At 30.8% G+C, this 23,369-nt stretch overlaps 1 protein-coding gene across 1 annotated transcript; it reads left to right on the top strand.

Annotated features, from left to right (window-relative positions):
• The first annotated feature begins 4,310 nt into the window (after window positions 1-4,310).
• LOC136980076 (putative fatty acyl-CoA reductase CG5065) lies at window positions 4,311-11,756 on the top strand. The gene is made up of 11 exons (XM_067276118.1): window positions 4,311-4,448; window positions 5,751-5,923; window positions 5,990-6,062; window positions 6,657-6,763; window positions 6,846-7,023; window positions 7,095-7,139; window positions 8,042-8,169; window positions 9,335-9,574; window positions 9,645-9,774; window positions 11,273-11,400; window positions 11,470-11,756. The coding sequence occupies exons 1-11, from the start codon at window positions 4,374-4,376 to the stop codon at window positions 11,537-11,539; spliced, it is 1,347 nt and encodes a 448-aa protein (XP_067132219.1). The 5' UTR covers window positions 4,311-4,373; the 3' UTR covers window positions 11,540-11,756.
• The last annotated feature ends 11,613 nt before the right edge of the window (window positions 11,757-23,369 follow it).

Below are 23,369 nucleotides of genomic sequence, written 5' to 3'. Positions count from 1 at the left end.
CGGTACACAGAACACCTTTCAACTATCTGTTTAACGTAAATCACTTAATGTAATAAAATGAACCCTAATATTTTAAAAATCGTATAACAGTTTTGTTTGGCAATTTTTTATTTTAATTGAATGAGAGAAAAAATGGAAACAAAAAATAAATATAAAAGATTAGTTAAATTAATACGTTTATGTTAACTTTCTTCTTTTTATGATTGACTTCTAAAATTGTTAAGGGTTGGTAAGAGACCTCACACAGAGTTTAGCTTAGAGCTTCGAAATGCCTAAATGCCCCTGAGTGTAACATTTAAATGTGATACCTTCTGTAAGAACATTGTCTCTATGCGAAAGTACTCTGTAAGAATGGCATTTGCCTGATTTCAGTTTCGTTCAGAAACTTCCAGGATTGTTCATATTAAAGATGAACGGTGAAACTCTATCTATATATATAATCGAGACGAGTTGATAATAATAATAATAATCAGCGCAGAGCACAAACGGTTAAGAGTTGAAAGTTGAAATTTGGTACACAGTTAGGGTAGTAACGAGAACGCGCACTAAGAAGGGATTTTTCGAAATTCCTCCCCACGGGGGGAGGGACAGGATTAAGGCTTAACACTTCCATCAACAATGGAAGTGTTAAGTAACAATGGAGAACAAGAGAAAGCGACGTGCAAGATTTACGGGCGCTGAGGGAAAAAAAGAAAAAGAGTAATATGTCGGAACATATTCGAATTTCAAATTTAAACAGATTAGTTCGGTTTTTCTCGACCTTTCTTCTTTATGATATTCGATGAAAATCGAACGATATAACCAGAACACGTCGTGAAAATCGAACAGTATTAGAACATTCGATTTTCAAATTCGACCTTTCTTTAGAAATATTTAGTTCGTTGATGAAATTACTCTTTTTCTTTTGTGACTATAACGTAATAATTTTAATTATCGCTATCGTTACTTTTGCCCGAGCAACGCTGGGCGTACCTGCTAGTTGTTAATACGATCGCTGGATGATATCAGCGCTCTCTAGTAACGGTTGTGTCGACATTCGTACATTATCAAGAAAATGCCGAACCGTTGTTAGCACTAACTTTTTTAATTGAGAACCTGCTAATTAACACTTGTTTAAATCTTTGTAGGCTATATAACAATGTCTTTAACATTAGAAAAACGGTTATATCGATTTCCTAAGCAAAAAGAAAGGTATTTCTGCATAGAAAAGATGAAATTTTTATTTCATTTAATAAGTAAACTTACATACAATCGTTTAATACAATAATAACACAGAATTGCAAATACAATTGATAAAATTCTGTAATGCAGGAAACAATTACAGATTTTTCGATGCCGTTACCTAAAGTTCACATTTGTAAAAAACAAGAATAATTACTTCCTGATTATAGACTACAAATAAAATTATATTAATAAATGTCTCATTTTATACATTTCTGGCAACTTAATTAGGATAATAATTTCATATACAGATAAAATAATTCCTTATTTAGGAACGATCAGTTAAAATATTTCCAATTATTTTATAGACAACTCTACTCATTATTTTAATTTATAATTTGTAATTATTTTTGCATTTTCTGCCTTATTCTTGAATAATTAAACTAGTATTTTAAACTTTTAATTTTTTATATTTATTTAGATTTTGGTATGTATAATTAAATTTATTGAGAACGTGTTGCGTGTCTGTAACGGTTTAATTGAATATTTTAAATGTCCTCGGTCTCATTATATATGTGAAAATGTCCGTGAATATTTTCTTCTATCTTTATAAAGTAAATTTTAACAACATTCTGATATATCGTTATTTAACTAATTATATATATACAATGTGAGAATATAGAATTATTAATTCCACTCCAGAAATCGAAATAAGGTATGTTTTAAACTTGTTTCATTTTAATAGATTTTAAAATACTATTTTTTCACAAATAATCATTAAATTTTACTTGTTTTCGAGAAAAATACACTAACGAGGAAAAGAGAAATTTCTTTCTGTTGAAGGAAGATAACGTCACTTCCATTGCAAGTGATTACAAACATGACACATCCCTCCACGAAACTCACGTCGACTTCCGTCAGGCGTCAGAAACGTGGAGAGATTTTCGCATGTTATTGGATAGAATTTATCTATTAAAGAAAGAGGTCACCTGCAGAATAGGGATTCGCTCGTTTCTAGTCCTTGCTCTCCTCCAAAGAGACTCCTTTTTTGTGTCCGAAGCTCCTGCGAAGTTCTCCTACAATAAACGAATTTTCAAGCATCTCTAGATTAAATAGTGGGTAAATGTTAGCAGTATTCATATTTTGTGTTCGATATCATAATTTTGAATTACTTTGGTGTAAATCACTTTCATACTAATATTTTATCTTCTTTTTGTTAAATAAATTTATAGTTTTATTATAAACAGTTGTTCAGATTAATATAAGGCCTAACTTCATCGTCGACTCACATTCAAATTAGATATATCCTCCTAAAATTTTGGTTAAGATTTTGTAATTTCAACCACTCGGAGATCTATCCTTCTCAATGCTGACACCAGCTGGAATAAAAAAGTCGTGTCCAATCTGTATGTTAACCCCGAATCTCCCGTTCTCAAATCAAAATGCACAGTTTATTTTACATTTAAACATAAACTTTATGATGTTTCTCTCTAATGGTCTAATAATGTTTTCAGCAAGATTAGGTTAGGTTAGCCTATGAGTTTTTTGCGTAAAACAATTCCTACAGAACCATCCGACTTGTGAGGAAAAATCCCCTGAATAATATACCTGCTGACAATGCTCTTCTTATTCGTTAATATTTTGGCAAAAATTTAACAGATATAGTTCCGAAGGTTCGTATTTACTTCATATGGCACGATGTGGCTTTTTCCTGTTTCTAGAATAAAACATTCGCTCGATGGTCATTATTTTCAGTCGATTTATGCCACGAAACAACACTCTCTGCAACTTTGGAAGGGGTTCTGCGAAATCGGCTATAAGGATGCAACTATGCAGATGCGAGCGAATGAGAATATGTGGCGAGAAGAGGTGATGACATCATCATTTCTTATCGCCACATATTCTCGCTCGCTCGCGTCTGCATAGTGGCACCCTATTGCACGTTTCGAGGATTGGAAAAAACGTTGACGTAAGCACATTGCAATGTAGAATTACTTTTAAGGAGACGAAAAAAATTCATGAATCAATTCCATTTTTCGTGTTATTAAATCACTCCTGACACCTTATGATCAATGGGGTACAATTAAGAGAATTTTCGCTTTTAACTGCTAACTGTAAACGTTTTACGATATAAAACTTCTATATAATCGAGATTCTGAATATTTAAATATTAATTATTATAAAATATTATAACAGAATATTTTATTTCTTTGATAAAATTTTAACAAAAAGGATATACATTTTTCGTTGTCGAAAAAGGGAGGAAGCGAATTTTCTTTTTGTTACTGACTAAAAATTACTCACTGTCTTATGAGGCTGAGTCAGTTACCCAGCCATCCCCATAAAAAACAGTAGATTTTCCGCCTTTTCGCGCAGTTCTTAGAAGACAGAAATTGCGGTAATAACTAGGCAGTCTTCCACAGTATTGAAGGCGCCATATAAAAGATACAAACCATAATGTATACTGAACACATAGAAGATTGATTCTGTCGGTCCACATCATCTACCTCCCGAGCTCCTCATAGAACACCACGACTACGTCTATTACATAAGTCGAGATAGTATAATTTAACGTGTATGTAAGCTCTCTCTCTCGTGATTAAAGTAGTTATAAGAAATCAGAGATCTTTTAATTTCCGTATTCAATTCTTTTAAATTTTATTAAAGTCTTGTTAATGTTTTAATATGATCTCATTCTTGACTCGAATCCGAGCAAACGGCCTTTCCACTTTCTCGTGACCCTCCCACTCGAAATTCCTCGCGAACGAATATTAGCGTGCCTAAAGCTATAACTAGGCTGGTGACAGGAAAAACAACTTACAGGGGATCTTCACGGAATCCCGTTTCTCATTCAAGTCTTAGGAAGCCATCCTTCGACGCAGAGGGCCAGTTTGCCCGACTGGATAACATCATTGTTTTAAAATCGAGAAGCGATGCGATTGTCACTGTTTGTGAAAATCTTTTTGTTTTATCTTTTTCACATTGATTCATTTAACAGAATATTCGACAGTATTGCAGAGAAGAATGTCCATGTCGAAATTTTACGAATGTCGTGAGATATTTGTAACAGGAGTAACGGGAGCTTTGGGAAAGGCAAGCATATCTAGGTCATATTTTAATGACAGATATTTCAAATATTACTTATTTCTGCTTTATCTTTGTAATATTTGAAGGTGCTTTTAGAGAAATTGCTAAGGTCCTGCAATAACAAAATGATTTACGTTTTAATCAGAAACAAGAGAGGAATGCCAGCGAAGGAGAGGAAAACGGAACTGTTTCGTTCTAAAGTAAGTTAAAATGTAAGTCTTATGAAATACATTATTTCGTGAAACGTAAACTATAGTTTGGTAGCTTGAAATATCACATATTTTACTCATACCTTCTGTAAGAGTTACAGTTTTATCAAAAATTAAAACGAACAGTTAACATTTATTAAATTTTACCCGGAAGAAATACGATTTTCACTGAAATAATCGGAAGGACGCGTCATACTTCCTTTGTACAAAGATTTTTTGCCAACTGTAGACACAAGTTACGACTTATTTATACTTGCTTTTTCTACAGAACAAACGAGAGAATGGATAAATTGGAGCATATTAAGCAACAATCGATCAATGTACCGGTACTTGTATTTGTAATGTAATGAATATTTGTAGCGCCAGCTCAGTCAACAAAGTGAGCGAATTCCTGGCATGCCCATGTCCAGTATTGCATTATGATTGTTACCCCATAATGACAAGTACCATCTTCACTTATTTTAACTATAATTACGTGTTGAGTACCCTTGTTTTTTCCAATTTCACATTCGGTCTCTAAAGGTTGCAATTGAATGTATAAATAAACCGTTACGCCATCATAACCATCGAAAGAATGGTCGTTTCATCACAATACCAGAGATAGCGATTATTAGAATAGTGTTACAGGGGCGGAAAAGAAGTTAGATGAAAAGTGAGCTGGGTGAGTTTATATCGTTACATCTGACCATCAGTGACATAATTACAAATAAAACATGTAATCAAATTCTATAAGTCAACCAAGATAATTCGCGTAAAATCGAATTTTCAAGATTAAATGTTATAGTTTCCTATTGGTTAAGCAACGTCATAATACAGCAGTGCATGAACTTCTATCCATTACTAACCACCTGAACAAGTCTATCTCTCATAAGTACAGCTGGTTTTCCTTCCAGAGAGACACTGAAACGAAATCTTTTGTATCATACATTGAATAGAGAGATTTCCTCCAGGATTTCTCTATTTGTTGTTATCCCATTTCTCCATTTGAGGCGACATAAATGTATAAGGGTTAATTCCAGAGATCTGCAGGCTCCAGAAATAACGTTGCCGCTATCATCGATAACATTTGTTTAGTCATGCTAAGATGCGTAACCAGAAACATGTCGCCACTTGCATTTGTGCCTGCAATAATATGATAGACACTCCCACCTTATGTGATAGTGTTTTCAGCCTCAGGAATCAGGATGCTTAACGGTAATCGGCATTGTTTTATTTTCAGTAATTAATTATACGTTATCTTATATAATCAAATTTGTTATTCAATTTCTGATATATTTATTATATTTATAAAAGATTTTCGAAAATGTTTTAATGAAAAATCCGGATATTTCTAACAAAGTTCAATGCATCGAAGGGGACCTCACTCGAGAGAACTTTGGAATTTCTTCTTCCCGTATGAATTTAATGAAAAATGTTTCGGTGGTGTTTCACTTAGCCGCTTCAGTTAAAATCGATGAAAGTTTTCGGTAAGTTTTATTCTAATTAAGCATATTATTTTGTAACATGCCTATTTATTTTCATTTATTTTGTAGAGATTCATTCATCAATAACGTGGAAACGACAAAAAATGTGGTAGAAGTTTGTCGTCAAATAAAAAATTTAGTGGTAAATATTTGGTACTAATTTTATTGCAGCTAAGTTCTTAATGTGCACCGTATTGAATTTAGCACAGGAATTTTTCGTATTACATAAAGACGTATTTATAGTTCTATTTTCACTCTTAAATCGAATCAGCCCAAATACTTCGTAGGATCTGGGTTTTTCGCACAATAACACCAAATACTTTTTTATATCTTCGTAATGTTTGCCGATGTCGACCAGAAATTTTACTAATTAAAAATGATTTTGAAAAGGATATATCGTTAGGAAAAAAAAAAACATTATTCTCAATACTTATTCCACTTATTGTTAAGAAAAAATTTAAAAAAGTCACAGTAATCTAACAATTTGCTAATTAATTTTATTCTTTACAGATTTGTTAAAGATTTTTGCAAGTACAGATCCATCTATTCAATTTACTTGTTGAAATAAAATTTGCTTTGTACAGCGAACTACGGAATTATCATAATCATTTAACTAGACAATATAGCATTTTGAAAAATACAATATTCAGTACAATCTCTCACGAGTTTATACAATTATATCATAACAGCTATACTTCTTTCTGATTATTGAATAAATTAAATATCATAATTGCAGGCATTCGTGCACACATCCACTGCTTATTCTTTTTGCAACAGAAAGGAAGTGGATGAAAAAATCTATACAATGGCCAGAAGTTACGAGGAATTTAAGAACATTGCAAAGTATTACATTATGACATTTTAAGTGCATTATTTTTTAAAGTTTTTTACTACCTTCGTTGTATTGATATTTTTCTAATTGCAGAGTAGAAAATAATGCATCGGTAGAGATAACAGAAGAAAATCTTTTGGAAAATCGCCCCAACACCTATACTTTAACAAAGGCCATAACAGAAAAGTATTTAAATGACTTTTGTAGAGATTTGCCTATAGTAATTGTAAGACCTTCTATTGTGGGTAGTACTTGGAAGGAACCTTCTTGCGTGAGTATTTATATTCTACGTCAGAATACATTAAATGTTTGTGTGTAATCAGTCCAAATTTCTTTATTTAGGGATGGAACGATGGCAATAGTGGAGCAGATTACGTAGCAGCACTTGTAAGTGTATATGTTACTGACCGAAATCCGCTGACTGACCACGAATTTGACTGACCACGAAAGACCGAAATCTTGTGAATGTCAACATTCTCTTGTGAATGTTGACATTCACAGGAGAATGGAAGGGAAGGAAATTCGAGAATAGAAGAGAAGGCTATATATTCCCTTCCATTTCTTAAATTAGTTGCAGCTGCTTGTCTGAAGTACATTTTTTACCTAACCTAACCTAAAACAAACCTAAACCTATACTAACATAACTTAACGTTAATTATATCACCAAATATTTGGTATTTCACCAATGGGTTGTCGTGTGTGTCCACATTCTCTAATTTTGGTCTTTCACAGTGACATATGTAAATAGTTCTGGGAATGAAGGAAGGATTAAACTATCGTAGGTTGTAGTTCTGTACGTCATATAGCTATTTTTGACTCGGATATCGAACATTTATCCGGGTAAACAGATATATCCTTCATAGAAACTTTTAACAAAAGAATGCCATATACTAATATACAATAGGTATATTAGTGAAATATTGTAATTCTACGTTCTTTTAATTCTTATTAATGTTCGCTCTTTCTAATTTAACTCTGTTTAATCACACTGATGCATTGAAGACCACGTTTACATTTATGAATCAAGAATTAGAGTTAGAAGTTTACCAGTTACCATTTACTTAAATTTTATTAAGTGGACACTTATCAGTTACCTTTAATCTTTACTTTTCGTTAGCCTCTTTACAAGTGGAATTAAATTATTATTCTTTTTTAACAACATATTTTACTTGCTAATAAAGATAAATATTGCGGTAAGCATGTTTTGTTTCTTAAAATATAACCCATTCACTACCATGTGACACAAATAATATCGGATACTCGAATACAGTGTTCGATACTACTTTCAGGGATTGAAAGGAATACTTCGAAGCATGTTGTGTGACCAAGCGAAAATTTTTGATTTCGTTCCATCGGATGCAGTGGTTAATTTGATGTTGGCTGCTGCTTGGAGAAAGTCAATAACGCCTCATCGAAGGTAAGGTTTAATGAAAATTTCAATAAACTAAGAAAGGCATCATCATTGCAGATTTTCTCATTTTAAGTACTCACTGCACAAGGAAAATAATTTAAACATCTCCATTTAAACATCATTCTTGAGCTATATTAGAAAAAGTATAGCTCAGTCTACCTGTAACTTGAGTGGATCTGCCACCAGCAGATGAAGTTGAAATTGTAAGGCTTTTTCTAGGCGATAAAATTTTAGAGAAAATCCTTTCAATACAAACGAACATTTTGCATTCAAAATTTTTTATTGTATTTTCTACAGAATTCTTTGATTGCCTCACGGTTTAGAATTTTGAAAATTAAATTCTTTAATTTCCTACGAATGTTTAATTAATAGCATGGAATATTTGCTGAAAATTATAGAATTAGTAGGTAGGTAAATTAAGTAGGTTGGTAGGTTTGTCGAAAAATCTATCAATCAGCAAAAAGGAAAGAATTAGATGTTGAAATACATTTTGGACTATCGTGGAGTATACCAAAACACAGTCAATATCGACGAATCTAATATATTTAAAACACTCTTTTTTTATAATTAAAAAATGCAAGCGTTAATTTTTCTAACAAGTAAGTTTAGTTTAAAAATAAAATGATTCTTAATTTTATTTTATGATTTACGTAAATAGCATAAATGTTTAAATTTATTGATATTAGTGTCAAAAAGTAGCGCAGATTGCCTTTTAATTAACGTGTAATTGGCAAAACAACAGCAATTCATAGTATGGGACGAGCAAGGAGTTGTTCTATCAATGTAAAAAGAATTCGCTTGTTGGCGCGCTAGTCTCTGACATATTTGTCCCTCACACTTAAATCTATAGTTTCCACTGCACCATTCCCGAATCATTGCGCCTTTCTGAAATCTCGCTGTAGCAGCATCATCTGCAGGGAAAGAAATAAAATTGACACATGAACTATATTGGCACCTTCAGCCGTTCTCTTAAATGAAACTGGATAATATTTGAGACTTGCCAAATTAATCCATAGATTTTTATGAAGAAAAAACAGTCAACAAAAGAATATAATTCTTTTTTTTTTAAAAACCCAGATTGATATTACGAATTTTCTAATTTTAATTTTTTATAAATATTTTAAAATAATCTCTAGACATATTTTAGAAAAAAATTACTGTCCTCTTTCAGTGAAGACGAAATTCCAGTTTACAATTGCACTTCAGGATCCATAAATCCTTTCACTTGGAGCCAGTTTTACAAATGTTTAAATACGCATTATTGGAAATATCCCTCAGAAAACACCTTTTTATATCCATCAAAAATACCCAAGAAGAATTATTATCGGAATCGATTATGCATTGCGATGCATCATTTACTTCCTGCAATGCTAGCCGATGTATTTCAAGTTGCTGTTGGCAGGAAACCAAAGTATGTTCTTTGAAATGTGCTTACATATTGTATGGAATATTAAAAAATATTCACATAGTTCGCAATTTAGGATGATGAACATCTACAATAAAGTTCATAAAAAAATAAGCAGAATGGAATATTTTTGTACCAGAGATTGGAAGTTTAATGCCAGAAATGTGCAGCAATTGCTAGAGAGGATGTTGGAGCAAGATAAACAGGTAATATTAATTTCATTTAACGTAGGCAGTATCTTATGACAAGTACAATTGATTATCTAAAAATGATAGTGTCAGCGATAAAGAACTTTGGAGTTAGGGAAATATTGTGTTACGCGAAGTACCATCGTCTAATGAGATATTAAATATGGTAATATAATTGATACAGTTACATATACAGAGTGTCCCTAAAGTCGGAATATAAGTAATGTCTCTACGGTTGATAGCAGGCTAAAATAAAGAACGGAAATATATGTAATAATATGTGCCGAATTCGAAGGCATTCTAACCTGAAAGGCATTTTAAAGGTCTTTAAAAATATCTTTAAAATCGCACATCCAACACCAAATCTATCGATTGGAGAGTTGTAGTCCATACAAAAGCTGGTAAGAATTCAGTTTTGATCGGTGAATAAACGTGGAGCAAAAAACAAAAATTTGTAACTCAGACATGTTTGCATGGAAGGAAGAGTTTGAGTAACATATAACACAATTTGTACGCATATATTGAGAAGTAACACATTGAGAGTATTCATTATATGTGTACGTTGTTCTCCGGTGACTCGGTATTTTCGATCGGGCACTTTGATGTAGCATATTTCACACTTCCAATTCCGGGAATACTTCAAGCTGTCCAAAACAAAATAAATATAAAACTTTTAAAAGATATATACTATCATTTTTGGATTTTATTCGTTTCATTTTATATCTCGTTTTCTTTTTTTAATTTTTTATTCATTCACTAGATTGTAAATATTAAACTAGGAAAATTGATATAGAACTCAGTGCTGAAGCAGGTCTGTTGGAGGAAAAAGAGTATTTGATGTCAGGGCATGCACAGAAATACGTTTGTATGAATAACGTTTAAAACAAATTACATCGATTCGCCTAGAGGTGAACCGATTTTCAATGCTAACACGAACCCTTTTGAATCTTTCTTATCAAAAGATTCAAAAGTTATTGTAAAACGTTAAGAAAATAAATTTCTCAAAATAAAGTCGATAAGAGAAAACTGCTCCTACTCATTAAAAAATGCCCATTATCAAATATTGCTCTTTACTTAAAATACTTCTTATAATTTATGTTCATGTCTCAACATTAGCCGAATACTTTTTCAAATAAAACACTTGTCTTAATACAACATTTTGCTGTTATTTTTAATTTATTGTATTACTGTCTTTCTGATGACGATAAAATCGATTATTAGCTGCGTTTTTTAGATTTATGTTTGAAAATACATAAAGTTTACATGAAAGTATCCACATTTTAAAGCATTTCGAATCAAAACGCCATTATGCATTTACAGAATGACGATTTTCTTTCATTTATTTACATCGGACATTCTAATAACAGAAGAAAAGATGAACATAAAGAATGAAAGCAACAAAATACACTATTTGCTAGTGTAAATTGTAACTCCGTAATTTTGCATATTGTAACTCCGTTATTTTGCATATTGTAATACTTATACAATATGCAAAATAATAGAAATCATATTTCAGAGTTTCGACTTTGACATCTCAAAACTCAATTGGGATCGTTACATGGAAGATTACTTTCTGGGCATCAGAAGATTTGTTTTGAAGGAAGATGACTCGACCATCGCTCGAAGCAGAAAATTAGTATTAATGTAAGTATGTTTTACGTTCTTCCATTTCTAAATTATACAGTTTCTAACACAATGTTATCTGTTTTGCAGGAAATATTATTGTATTTTACTTGCAAAATCTGGATTGCTTTTTGGATTCCTTTACATCCTGACTTTTTAATCATTCTAGTTTTTCGGAGATAATTTAATATTATGATTTCTGCGCCTACAATCTATTGATTTTTTTTAAATCAAAAACTAACACACTAAACTGAAATTATGTAGAATTACTGATGTATTCTTCTAAAATATACCCAAACGTGTATCGAACCTGTACTACTGATGTAGCCATACTTTTCTGTACATCGATCTTATATAATAAAAATTCTTTTTTCTTTCATTCAGTTTAATCGTATATATGCCAAACATATGCATTTGTTTAATTCTTCTGTCTGTTTGGAGTAATGGCGTGACAGAAGAAAACGTTTAATCAGCACGACATATTTTATATAAACATAGATATCGAAAATATATTCCAACTCCTTTCTTGTATTCAAAATTTTAAAAAAATTATGAGTTTTGTGTAGTGCCCAGTATATATTTCACTGGATTGTGGAAGCTTATAAGCTATTATAATTATAAAATTATTGAAATATCAAAGATTCTCGAAGACGAATACAGAAAACATTCGAAAAGATTATCTGTAAAAATATCTAATCCTTTGATCCAAAAAATTTGTGCTTTTTGTTCGAATTTAACATTTTCGGTCAAGCGGATACTTCTCTTTTCTAAGCGTTTGTTTCACTTTTATTTCTATTGTAAAAACATACAGACACAACCTCGATTGTTTTTTTTTTTTTTGTTAATAGAGAAGTTGCGGCCGACCTTTTCAGGCCAAAACGTAAACGTCAGACGTCGAGCGCCACCGTCTGGCAAAGTCTAGAAGGTTGACAATGGCGTTCGCTATGTCTAACTTGGCTACTAAAAGTTCCGCTTAATCTTCATTTTTTGTGTTTAGGGTTAAAATTATGATGTATTTTATTAAAATAACGATTATTTAAGCGCTTTATGAATAATACTGTGAAGAAACAAACGATTTTAATCCAGAAATTATTTAATTTTTCATTTTATTTTTATTTTTTGGAAGTGATTTGAAGTGCCTATAGAATTTACATATATTTTTGTTCATAATAGCTTATCAAAATTCTGTAGTAGTAGGTTTGTTTTTCCACAGCATCTTCTACCATCAACAGCGTAATACGTTTGTAAATTTTCTAAGAATTATTTCCCGAGCTGCTTTCGGATTTACGTAAGCCCTTACTTCCCTGAATAAAAGTATGAGGTAGTCCTATCGTCCGATCGTACGGTAGGAGACACGACGCTAATTAAAAATAATTATTTAGTGTTATTAATCATCCTATAAATACTTTAAATTTTTTTTTGGAGTTCCACCGGATGTTAAAATTTTTTGTAAAATTAAAAAAGACAGTCGCTAGGAAAAAATCTTGTAGACGATCACCATTTATTTTTGATTCGTTTAATTTTTAATTAATTTTAATTTAACCACTAATCAAAAATAAATAGTGATCGTCTAGAAGATTTTTTCGGAGCGACTGTGTCTTTTTTAATTCTACAAATACTTTAAAATAGTTTAATTTGTTTATTTACCTTTGCTGGGAACATTCGTCGTTGTTAAACGTTTCTACCATTTTTCAACGGTAGTCACGAGTCAGTGCAGCAACGTGTTTTACTTCGACTTCAAACGCCAACTGTGTACTTCTGCTTGCCGTACAAGTTTAACGTTTAAACTTCGGCCGCAACCTCTCTATTAATTTGTTCATTTAGATCATTTCGATCAAATCCGTTCGATTCAGTAAATTATCCTTAATTTTAATAATTACAGTAGAGACTCGTAAATCGGCATTCCGGTAATCAGAATCGCCGGTAATCGGCACGATTTTCAGTCGGACTGTGTCGTGCTGAATCGAACGTTTTTGATACTAAATTTACTTCTAAAGTATAATTTTCATGTTTTTATATTCTTCAATATATTTATTTTGTTTGTACAAAATGCAAAAATAATTTTTAACGATACGATAGCCTCGATTATTATTATAAAAATTTTCGTTAGGCTTAAAATCGACGAAAATTCAACACGAAGCGACACGCAACGGAGAAAAATTTGAACATCGGACAGGTTAATATATTTTTTCATACATAATCGGTAATCGGAACAAATCACTAATCTGAACAACCCCAGTCCCCAATTGATTCCGATTTTCGGTTCACTACTGTACTTCTTCTTTTGATCTCAGAAAGGGTATTGACTGGAATATAACTGATGAACATCACTTCCGTAGCTTTTATCTTTTCTGTATATTTTCTAATGCTGCATCTCTTCAGTGTTTTGTCATTTCGTAATTCAAACTGGACACTTGAATACGAATGTCTTTTGATGCCACCTTGAAGATGGATCCATCCTGCGGTGCACGTCCACTTGCTGCGGCCGTCGTCATATTATGAATAAAGATAAAATTATTTAAAAGTAAATTTAAAATATATTGTATGTTTATTATGAAACCCGCATTAATTTATAAAGAATAATTTTCTTTCAAGAAGATTATTGCGTTTTTTACGTTCCTCGTTTTACTTCCTTGCTGCTATTACACATAACAAGAGAAAGTATGGGAATCGTGTCAAATTTGATCCTCAGAGGATTTTTTGCAAATCTACACGTTTTTAGACGTCTTGAATACAAAGAAAGTAAAAAAAAACAAAAATTCTGTCGGTATGTAATTATCTTTGTTCGTGTCTGCGTGTGTTGGCGTCGATTTCGCTTAATATTGCAGGATAAGGAAAAGATTAAGAAAATAAATTTGGTATAATAGCTTTTATCTGAGGACCATTGATGCTATTAAATTTTCGTAATTAATAGTCAATATGGTGAAAAGGTAGAAGGGTATATATTTCGAGAAGGGTAAGACTTACTAAAAATTTTTTTCATTATTAACATTTACACTCATTTATAAAATTCTCCCCTACCCTCAAAATTAAGATTTTTGTCATTTTATAGTAATTAAAACTATAAAAATTCTTATAACAAAATCTGATAACTGATTTCGCCACACATTTTTGTTTTGTTTCACGATAAAAAAGCAATATATATTTTTAATAAAAACTCATAACAGCCGGAAAAGTTACGCAACTCGCGTGGCAAGATTTTTTACATTTATGAACGGAAAAAGAAGTAAAATGAAAAATTGAATTGTTTGTAAGTTCACGAGATATTAAGATTAGTCGACGTAGCTTCATTTATTACTTTTCCTGGAAAAATCGATGTTATCTTATTATCTCAGCGATAATAAAAATTGCAAAGTTTTACAGTTAAATGTCAGAAACGAAACAAAATATTCTTTCTACAGTCACGTACACTACATTTTATAATGTCACAAGCAAAATACTGCATTCTGATTAATGGAATATAAAATCCATTTTCTTCTAACAATATCTCCATTAATTTTGTTTAACATAAAACCAGTCTTTTGTAAATTTTTGCCCAGAATTGTCTTCTTTTAACGTAATAAAGTAAATGTTGTTGCCTTTATCCGGACCATGTGTGACAAAGGAACATATTAATTTATTTGTAACAGCATGCCAGGAACTGGGGATCGTTTTACGTTTGCACAATTTCTTCTGTAGACTAGAGCATATATTTTGTACGGTATTATCAATTTGTGAGACTGTGCAATATTGAATTATTATCTTGTGAAGCAGCAGTCTTCTTGTAGTGGCTCCTTGTTTTTGCTTCTCTGAGAATTGTCGTTCATTGAAGGAGTAAATGTCAAATGTAGTGTTGTATCATTAGCCTGATTAGCTTGTGAAACAGTAGAAGATTTGATTTCTTCCGCACGTCCTCTGTTCTCTAGTGTTTTTGTACTTAGCAATGTAATAAATTGTTGCCACATTGACTGGCATTCTTCTGATTTTCGTTTCCTTATATTTCTGTTTTTTGCACCTGACAGTTGCGTAGAAATTTTTAAACTAGAAGTAAACAAAAATACTATTTATAACACGTTGCCTGTACAAGTATAAAATTGTTATAAGATACTGTAAACTGTATACTAACTATCATTTATAGAGCGAATGCAAGCAAATGACAAAATATCGTTTGATTCGGTGCCCTCGTATAACATATTCTTGATTTTCCAACCAAACATTTTACAGAAAATAATAAAAATTGCTAATTTTGAAATATCCTTTTTCCACTGTTTTTGTGTTAAGAGATGGTATAAATACTGCGTACCAGAGACTGGTTCAATACCTCGCCGAGAACTTCTTTTGCAAGAACCTCTGATAGAAAATCATAGTCTTCAGAAAGTAAGTATTTTTATTTAAAAGTTTGCCTTTGACTTAGACCTAACTCTAGATATTTGTAAATCTTCAAAGAATTCACAAGTTTAACCTCAAAATATAGGCCTATAAGAATCAATTTTAGACGGTGGTAAAATTTGATGAAATGAACGACCATTTAGACAACTGTGTAAATGTTTAAAATATGTCTTTTAGAGGTTTCTTAAAGTTGATTTACTTATTATTTTAATATATACATACCATTTTACTATAACTTTTTATTTTGAAATATCACTGAATTAGTTTCGTGTGATATAGAATTCTGTTTTAATAAATTTTGAAGGTAAGAATTATTACTATTATTATTATTTAATGTGTGAGATTATTGATTTTCAGGCATTTGCGCTTCACAATGAAAGTATTTGTAAACACATAGTTCTGGGAGTTTAGGTTTGTAACAAGATATTCTAGAGTTTGGGAAAACTGATTTTTATAATCAATCTATTATTATTTTTTAAAATTTAATAGTTAGACATAAAAAAACGGTAAGTTTTAACGATTATTTTTTGCATGGTTTATATCTATTATATAAGAAAATTTTAGAGTGCAAAGTGATAGAGTTTACGAGGTGCTATATAATTTATTTCTGAATTACAAATAATTTACTTAAAGTTAGGAAAAATTTATTACTTCACTTACTTGCAGAAATATGTTTTAGATCAGCGATGAGCAACCCGCGGCCTTCGGGCCGCATGCGGCCCGCAGTAATATTTTTTGCGGCCCGCGTGGCATAAAATATGAATAAATATATCAATTTCCCAGCTTAATGATATATTCAACAAAAATTCAAACGTTATTTTCTACAATTTATATTTGTGAAAAGTTTTATCGCAATGAATTTAGTAAAAATTAAAACAAGAAACCGGCTAACAGACACATCGAAACTAATTTAAAACTAGCGGTGACTAATATTTAACCAAATATTTCCGATATATTACGTTTAAATCGGTGCCAGAAGCTATATTAAGTATACATATGCTAATTTATAATTATATATGAATAAAGAATTGTGATTTACCGACAGTTCCTTCCCTCTTTTCTCTTGTGTGCGGCCCGCGTCAGTTCAAAAGTTTTGAATTGCGGCCCTTACGTAGAAAAAGGTTGCCCATCCCTGTTTTAGATAAACTGAAAAGTTCAGCAAGATTCGTTTTTTATAATGAATCTATTATTTTTTCAAATTTAACAGTTGACACGCAAAATAGATTTTGGCACCATTAAATTCTCCTGTAGTAATTATTAAAATAATTTTTTATTAAAATTAATACAGGGTATTATAATATAGTTTTTTTATATAGGCATTATCTTTGTTTACAATTTTCGGTAAAAAAAGAGGCCAAACCTAGAAATATAGAAAATCACGAGTTGAAAAAACAAAAATTTGCCTTAGACCAAAAGTTTGGCTTAGATATTTTTCCAGATAAAAGTAAATCTAACACAAAAAGTCAAATTCACAAGTTTAACATCAATTTATGAAAGTGGTAAAACCTTAAAGTATATTGATGAGTTTATAAAATATGAGACTGTGATGAACCATATTATTCCACAAACGATTTTTGAAAGTTTGCTTTATAAATTTTATCAGCTTCATTCTATAACTATTGTAGTAAAAACCTGTCGATATCCTTTGAATTTAAGTATAAATAGAGCTGTAATTTTTTGTTACAATCAACAAAATTTTAATGTTATATTAATTTAAATTGCTACGTAAAAAAAAAATTATTATTATTATTACCATTACTATTATTATTATTATTATTATTGCAAATCAGCACAATTTAATTTTATAATTAAACACGATATATTAAACTTATTGTTAAAATAAAATTTATTTACAAACTGTTCAAATAACTTATAATTCCTTCTTTTCATCTGTAGAAAAATGGCTAAAGGATTCAGCGAAAAAATGCGTCGCCGACTCTACGAAGAATATGGGATAGGAGCTGATGGCTCCGATAACCCAGCTTTATCCGACAACGTGATACTCCAAGTTCCTTCGATAAAGTCCGATGATGGCATATTACAAAGAGGGTGGACATGGAGTCGAGGAAGAGGACGGAGACTTATGTCAAACAAGCAGTCGACAAGCGTGGCTGCATTCCCACCAGGTCGAACTCATTTTAATAAATTTTGACGATATTAATACCATATTATGAATAAAATGAAACTACCATTCAATGAGTATAATCAAAGATTCATTTTCCAGAGTTTATCGGTTAAATAAATGAATTTTAATATAATCCATATAGTACAGTAGAGCGTCGATAAGTGGAACGTCGGTAAGTGGAATGGCCGGAAAGTGGAACGATTTTCAGTCGGACTGTGTCGTGCTGAATCGAATGTTTTTGATACTAAATTTACTTCTAAAGTATAATTTTCATGTTTTTATATTCTTCAATATATTTATTTTGTTTGTACAAAATGCAGAAATAATTTTTAACGATACGATAGCCTCGATGATTATTATAAAAATTTTCGTTAGGCTTAAAATCGACGAAAATTTAACACGAAGCGACACGCAACGGAGAAAAATTTGAACATCGGACAGGTTAATGTATTTTTTCGTACAAAGTCGGAAACTGGAACAAATCATTAACTGGAAGGACCCCAGTCCCCAATTGGTTCCACTTATCGACGCTCTACTGTAATTCAAATTTTTATGAGTTGGTTTAATCACACAGTATAAATTCGATTTGAAGATTTAATTTTTATTATTATTATCGCTACTGTACAATTTGAGTTAGATTCTTATAATATACCTTTTACTTTTATTTCATTTTATTAACTATATATTTTTTAAAAAAAAACATAAGTTTCATTTCAATTCAATTACAATATAAATTTTAAAAATCATATTTTTATAGATTTCACATTAACAATTTGGTATATTAATGAACATTCTATATGGTCAGTAAAAAAACATTTATGTATGAAATCTTTTCGTTATTTTCTTATTAAATATAAAATAATATTAATCCTAATTTTTATTTATATAAAATTACAGAATGCCATGCCGATAGATTTTGAAGCATTTCAACTTATTTACTGTTGACCATAAGAACATTAAACAGTGATATACGAGTTATCTTCGACTTCGAAGCTTTCACGATTCGAGACGAAAATCTTCCATTTAACACCTCGTGTAGACAAATTGGGTTTGTAGCAAGACATAAAAAAAATTTTGGGTAGATAGACTTTCATAATAAATTCATTACATTTCTTTATTAAATTAAATTGGAAAAAATAATGCTTATTATATATATACCGATGTATTACTATTATTTTAATATAAAAAGTGAATTGTAATTTAACTTATTGTTAAATACATCAAAGTAAAACTAAAATGTAATTGATTATAAAACAGCCATTACAACCATTGTTCTGTTAAATTTATTAATAAATTGTATTCTACTAATGTAAAAATGTATTTCCCTCAGCAACAGGGAATTTTCCTACTGCTAATCAATTTATTATTTTTGATAATTTATCACCACGAGATAAAAAATCTGTTAAATTTGGAAAATTTTTTACACGAACTGCATTTATCGTATAAAAAACATAATTTTGGAAGTTGGGAATGTCATACGGAATTTTATTTAATTTATATAAAAAGTACGATATAATTTATTAGAAGGGAGAACAAATTGAATTTAATTGTTTAAACTTAACCGAAGCAATATATAACATAAAAAATTCCATCGTTTGACATTGTAAAGTTGGGGGTAACTAAATCCTCAAAAATTGGCAAAAAATGGACAGATAGAATTTTTTATTTACTTAATGCAACTACGATTATTTAGACATCGAACTTCTTTGGATGTCTAAGATTGGACAAAGATTCAAAGTGTCTAAGATTCATCTCTAAAACGTGAATGTCGAACGTCGAGCGCCGCTATCTTGTAAGCGATTACAAGAGAGCGGCGCTCGACGTTCGACGTTCACGTTTTAAAGATGAAAACTTCGGCTGCAATTTTGCTAATGATGCCTAAGTATAAATGCTATCGATGAACATACATTCAACACATATTCAATCGCATAAATTGTATTTAAATGCTAAAAACACGCAAGTTAGAAACACGAGTTGCAAGTAGTTGCAGGCAGGAAATGAAAGTAATTTTACAGAAAGTATACTGTACAGTACTACTGCATGGATCGACCATTACTCTTTTATTTCTGATAATGAAATTACTCCCATATTTCAAATAAACGTACGTTTAAGTAATTAATTTATTTACTGATTAACCTCCAAACTTATTCAGCACTAAATATTTGAGTATTAATTTTTCTCTATTAATCTACTGTACATTATTTAATTAAATTTAATTTGCACGCAACACAGCTTGAAAAACGCAATGAATACAGTTAGATTGTAATGACATGTAAAGTGCCTTCAAAGTGATCTTGAAACACATCAGAACATTACCAAAATTTGAATAATTATTGTTTACTCTCTAAAGTCCGAATCATATCTAGTAAATTAAAAATTTCGAAAACCGTACATTTAATTTACATAATCTAACACTATCAATTTTTCTCCCGCTTGTAGGAAGGAAGAATTTTTGAAGATGAAGACCTTTGGATTTCTTTTCGTTCTTCTCGTCTTTAGTGTGATGATTGGTAAGTAATCAGTTATTCCGTTTAACGATACGTGAAATATTTAATAAATTATATAATATACGTAAATTTTACAATTTAATGGAAATTTTAAACATTTTTTCAGCGACTTTTTCAACGGTGGATGCTCTGTGTATGTTGTGCAAAGATAAAGGTTTGTGCGCCGTATATGGAAGGTGCAAAGATATTAAATGTGTATGCCCAGGTCGAAGTGATTTTTCACGGGACTACGAAAAATAATGATTAGAAAATAAGAATGATAATATAATTGTACGGGAAATTAAAAATTAAATGTGTTTAAATGCATAGTCCGTGTTTGCTTTTTACATAAGATTTAATTTAGAACTTCATAAAATGATAATTATCAATTAAAACACTTTTATACGTTTAAAGTTTCATACTGAAAACTGGTTATAATTGATAAAATTTAAAATATTTTTATGTAGTTCTCGTCAAAACAAACTCGTTTCGCTTATATTACTTAAGAAGGAAAATTTGATGAAAATAAAAACCGAATTATATTATAAAGGAGAATTGAAGAAAATCTTTTTAAATTTAATTATTTGCAAAAATAATCATGTTTGGGTGTTTAGTTTTGCATGTGAGATCAAAGTGACTATTGTTACTAATTCTATATTTCTCGAAACGCGAATGACAACTCATTAAACAATAGAAAATGCAGTTTTCTTATTCATTTATATTTAACAAAGGATTTATAATCCTTTGTTAAATATAAATATTTAACAAAGGATACCTCTAAAGGATACCTCTAAAGGATCCAATACTACTCAGACACCTTATACCTCTGAGAAATTAATAATTTCTCAGAGGTATAAAGGTGTCTGAGTAGTATTGGATTTATAATCAAGGCACAAAGTAAAGATGCTCGTAAGTCACAAGTTGCTAATTAAGCTAGCCAATGATACGTTTAATATAAAACGAATTAGGTTGTCTTTCTCTGGCCCAGCCAACGACAAAGCTTGGGTGCAGATATAACAAAAGAAAACATATTTTTATAAGTAATTCATGCACACATAATCGGTTTCTATTTGATTATTCGAATTTATTGAAACAGAAAGTTATAAAAGGATTTGTTTCACTTGATTAAATTACATAATGTAGGAGGAAATCGGTGTTAATAAACAAGACCAAGTAGACAATATACACACTGAAATAGTATAAAAGCATTTTTATAATGTAAAGAAACAGAACTGTTGGAAGACATTGGATCCACGTTGAAACTAGCACATGTCTACTTCCTTCTATTTCATCTGACAAAGATCCTTCCAGGTCAATTTTTCGCCATAATTACGAAAAGATACGAATTGGAACAATTATACTCGTCTTCGTATTAGTTAAAATTTATTTTTACGTTAATAAGCATAATCAGTAAATAAATATACACTTTATGGAAAACCATGTCGAATTTTGGTTAGTTCAATTTTTTTGGATTATTTCTGTCATTCTGATATATAAATATTACAAAATGTGTTGCGGTTCTTACACAAATGTCATTTATTTGACGCGAACTATTATGATATGGTAAAGTTTCAGCTATTATATTTCAAAAAATTGTGAATTTATGGGCGGTGAGTTAATCTAGGGGAACGAAAAGAAGCCAGTAAGGGGCAGGGAGCCCTGGAGGCAAGGTACTGGCCGAACGGTTATCACAGGCCAGGGTTTGGGAAACTAATCAACTTTTTTTCATTTTGTTAAAACGAGTAAGTAGAAACATTTGGTTTGATGTTTTCCTGATAGGCAGAACAACGTACTGCACGATAAAGACACACGGTGTGAGGTTCGTAGAAAAGTTTATCTAACTGTAAGAAGATTTCCAAGATTTAACTTTTTCAATGTAGGAAAGAAGTGGAAGTCTTCGCACACTTTTAATGTGTAAAGACTTCCACCTTTTCCCTGAACTGAAAAAGTGGCTAGAAGGGCAGAGGTTAAAAACTAATGACGATCTTCACAACAACATTAAGGCCCATCTCAAGTCACTGGCGGTAACATTCTACGAAGAGGGGATTGCAAACCTTGTCCACAGATATGACAAAGACCTTAATCTTCACGGTGATTATGTTGAAAAGTAACCATCTTTGTACCTAACTTTTGGTAATATATTCATTTTGTCATTAACACTTGTCTTTGTTTTATGGACCATCGGAGGTTGAAAAAACCACCCATGTCCCTAATACACAAATCTCCCTTCCAAATTCCAGAAATATTCGGCGAATGGCAGGGGATTTAGTGAGCTTGAACTGCATGAAAAAGTTGTTCTTTCACACACACCCACATACCCACAGACTAATGTCCGTATCTACAATAAATAGTCAAAATTTTCGAAGTTTTTAAGCGTTTTAAGGTCCCTCGATCTGAAAAATATAAAAATCTTGTGGTCTTTGTCCGATCGACTTTTCCTATGTTATATGCTATGTAATTTCCAGGAAATTATAAACAAAATCAACTTTTTCTATCGATATACCATTTTATCATTCCAATCTCAATTTTATAATAAAATTAATAATAAATTGAAGTGATAAAAATTAACAAATGAATTTAATTATATTTAAATTTATTTAAATACTCCGATAATTTCCAAATAATCTAACACGTGTACCATATAATAATGTTTCATTGGGTTCACTCACTGACTATAATACCGAAGTAGAAGAAGACTTCTTACAAAAATCTAATAATTAGAACGTAAATGTCCACTTATATTAATCATAATACTTTAATTAACATGTAAATATAACTGAAAATAACTTAAAATTATTCACACTGAATTACTATAAAGAATTTGATTAAACCAAAGAAGGGATCAAATTGTAATCATAAAAAGAAAAATTATATAAAGAAATAAAAATGTAACTATACTAAAAATGGCGTAATATTCAACCTGTTACTAAAATATTAACGATTTAGTTACATTTAACTGGGTCTATTGAGAAAATCCGGTCTTGCTCGACAGATAAAATATACTTACGCAA

The sequence above is a fragment of the Centruroides vittatus genome, unplaced genomic scaffold, assembly GCF_030686945.1.
Source record: "Centruroides vittatus isolate TY-2023 unplaced genomic scaffold, ASM3068694v2 contig_663, whole genome shotgun sequence".
Taxonomy (NCBI): domain Eukaryota; kingdom Metazoa; phylum Arthropoda; class Arachnida; order Scorpiones; family Buthidae; genus Centruroides; species Centruroides vittatus.
The sequence above is the reverse complement of the archived record's forward strand: the minus strand, read 5'-3'. Positions and strand labels throughout refer to the sequence as shown.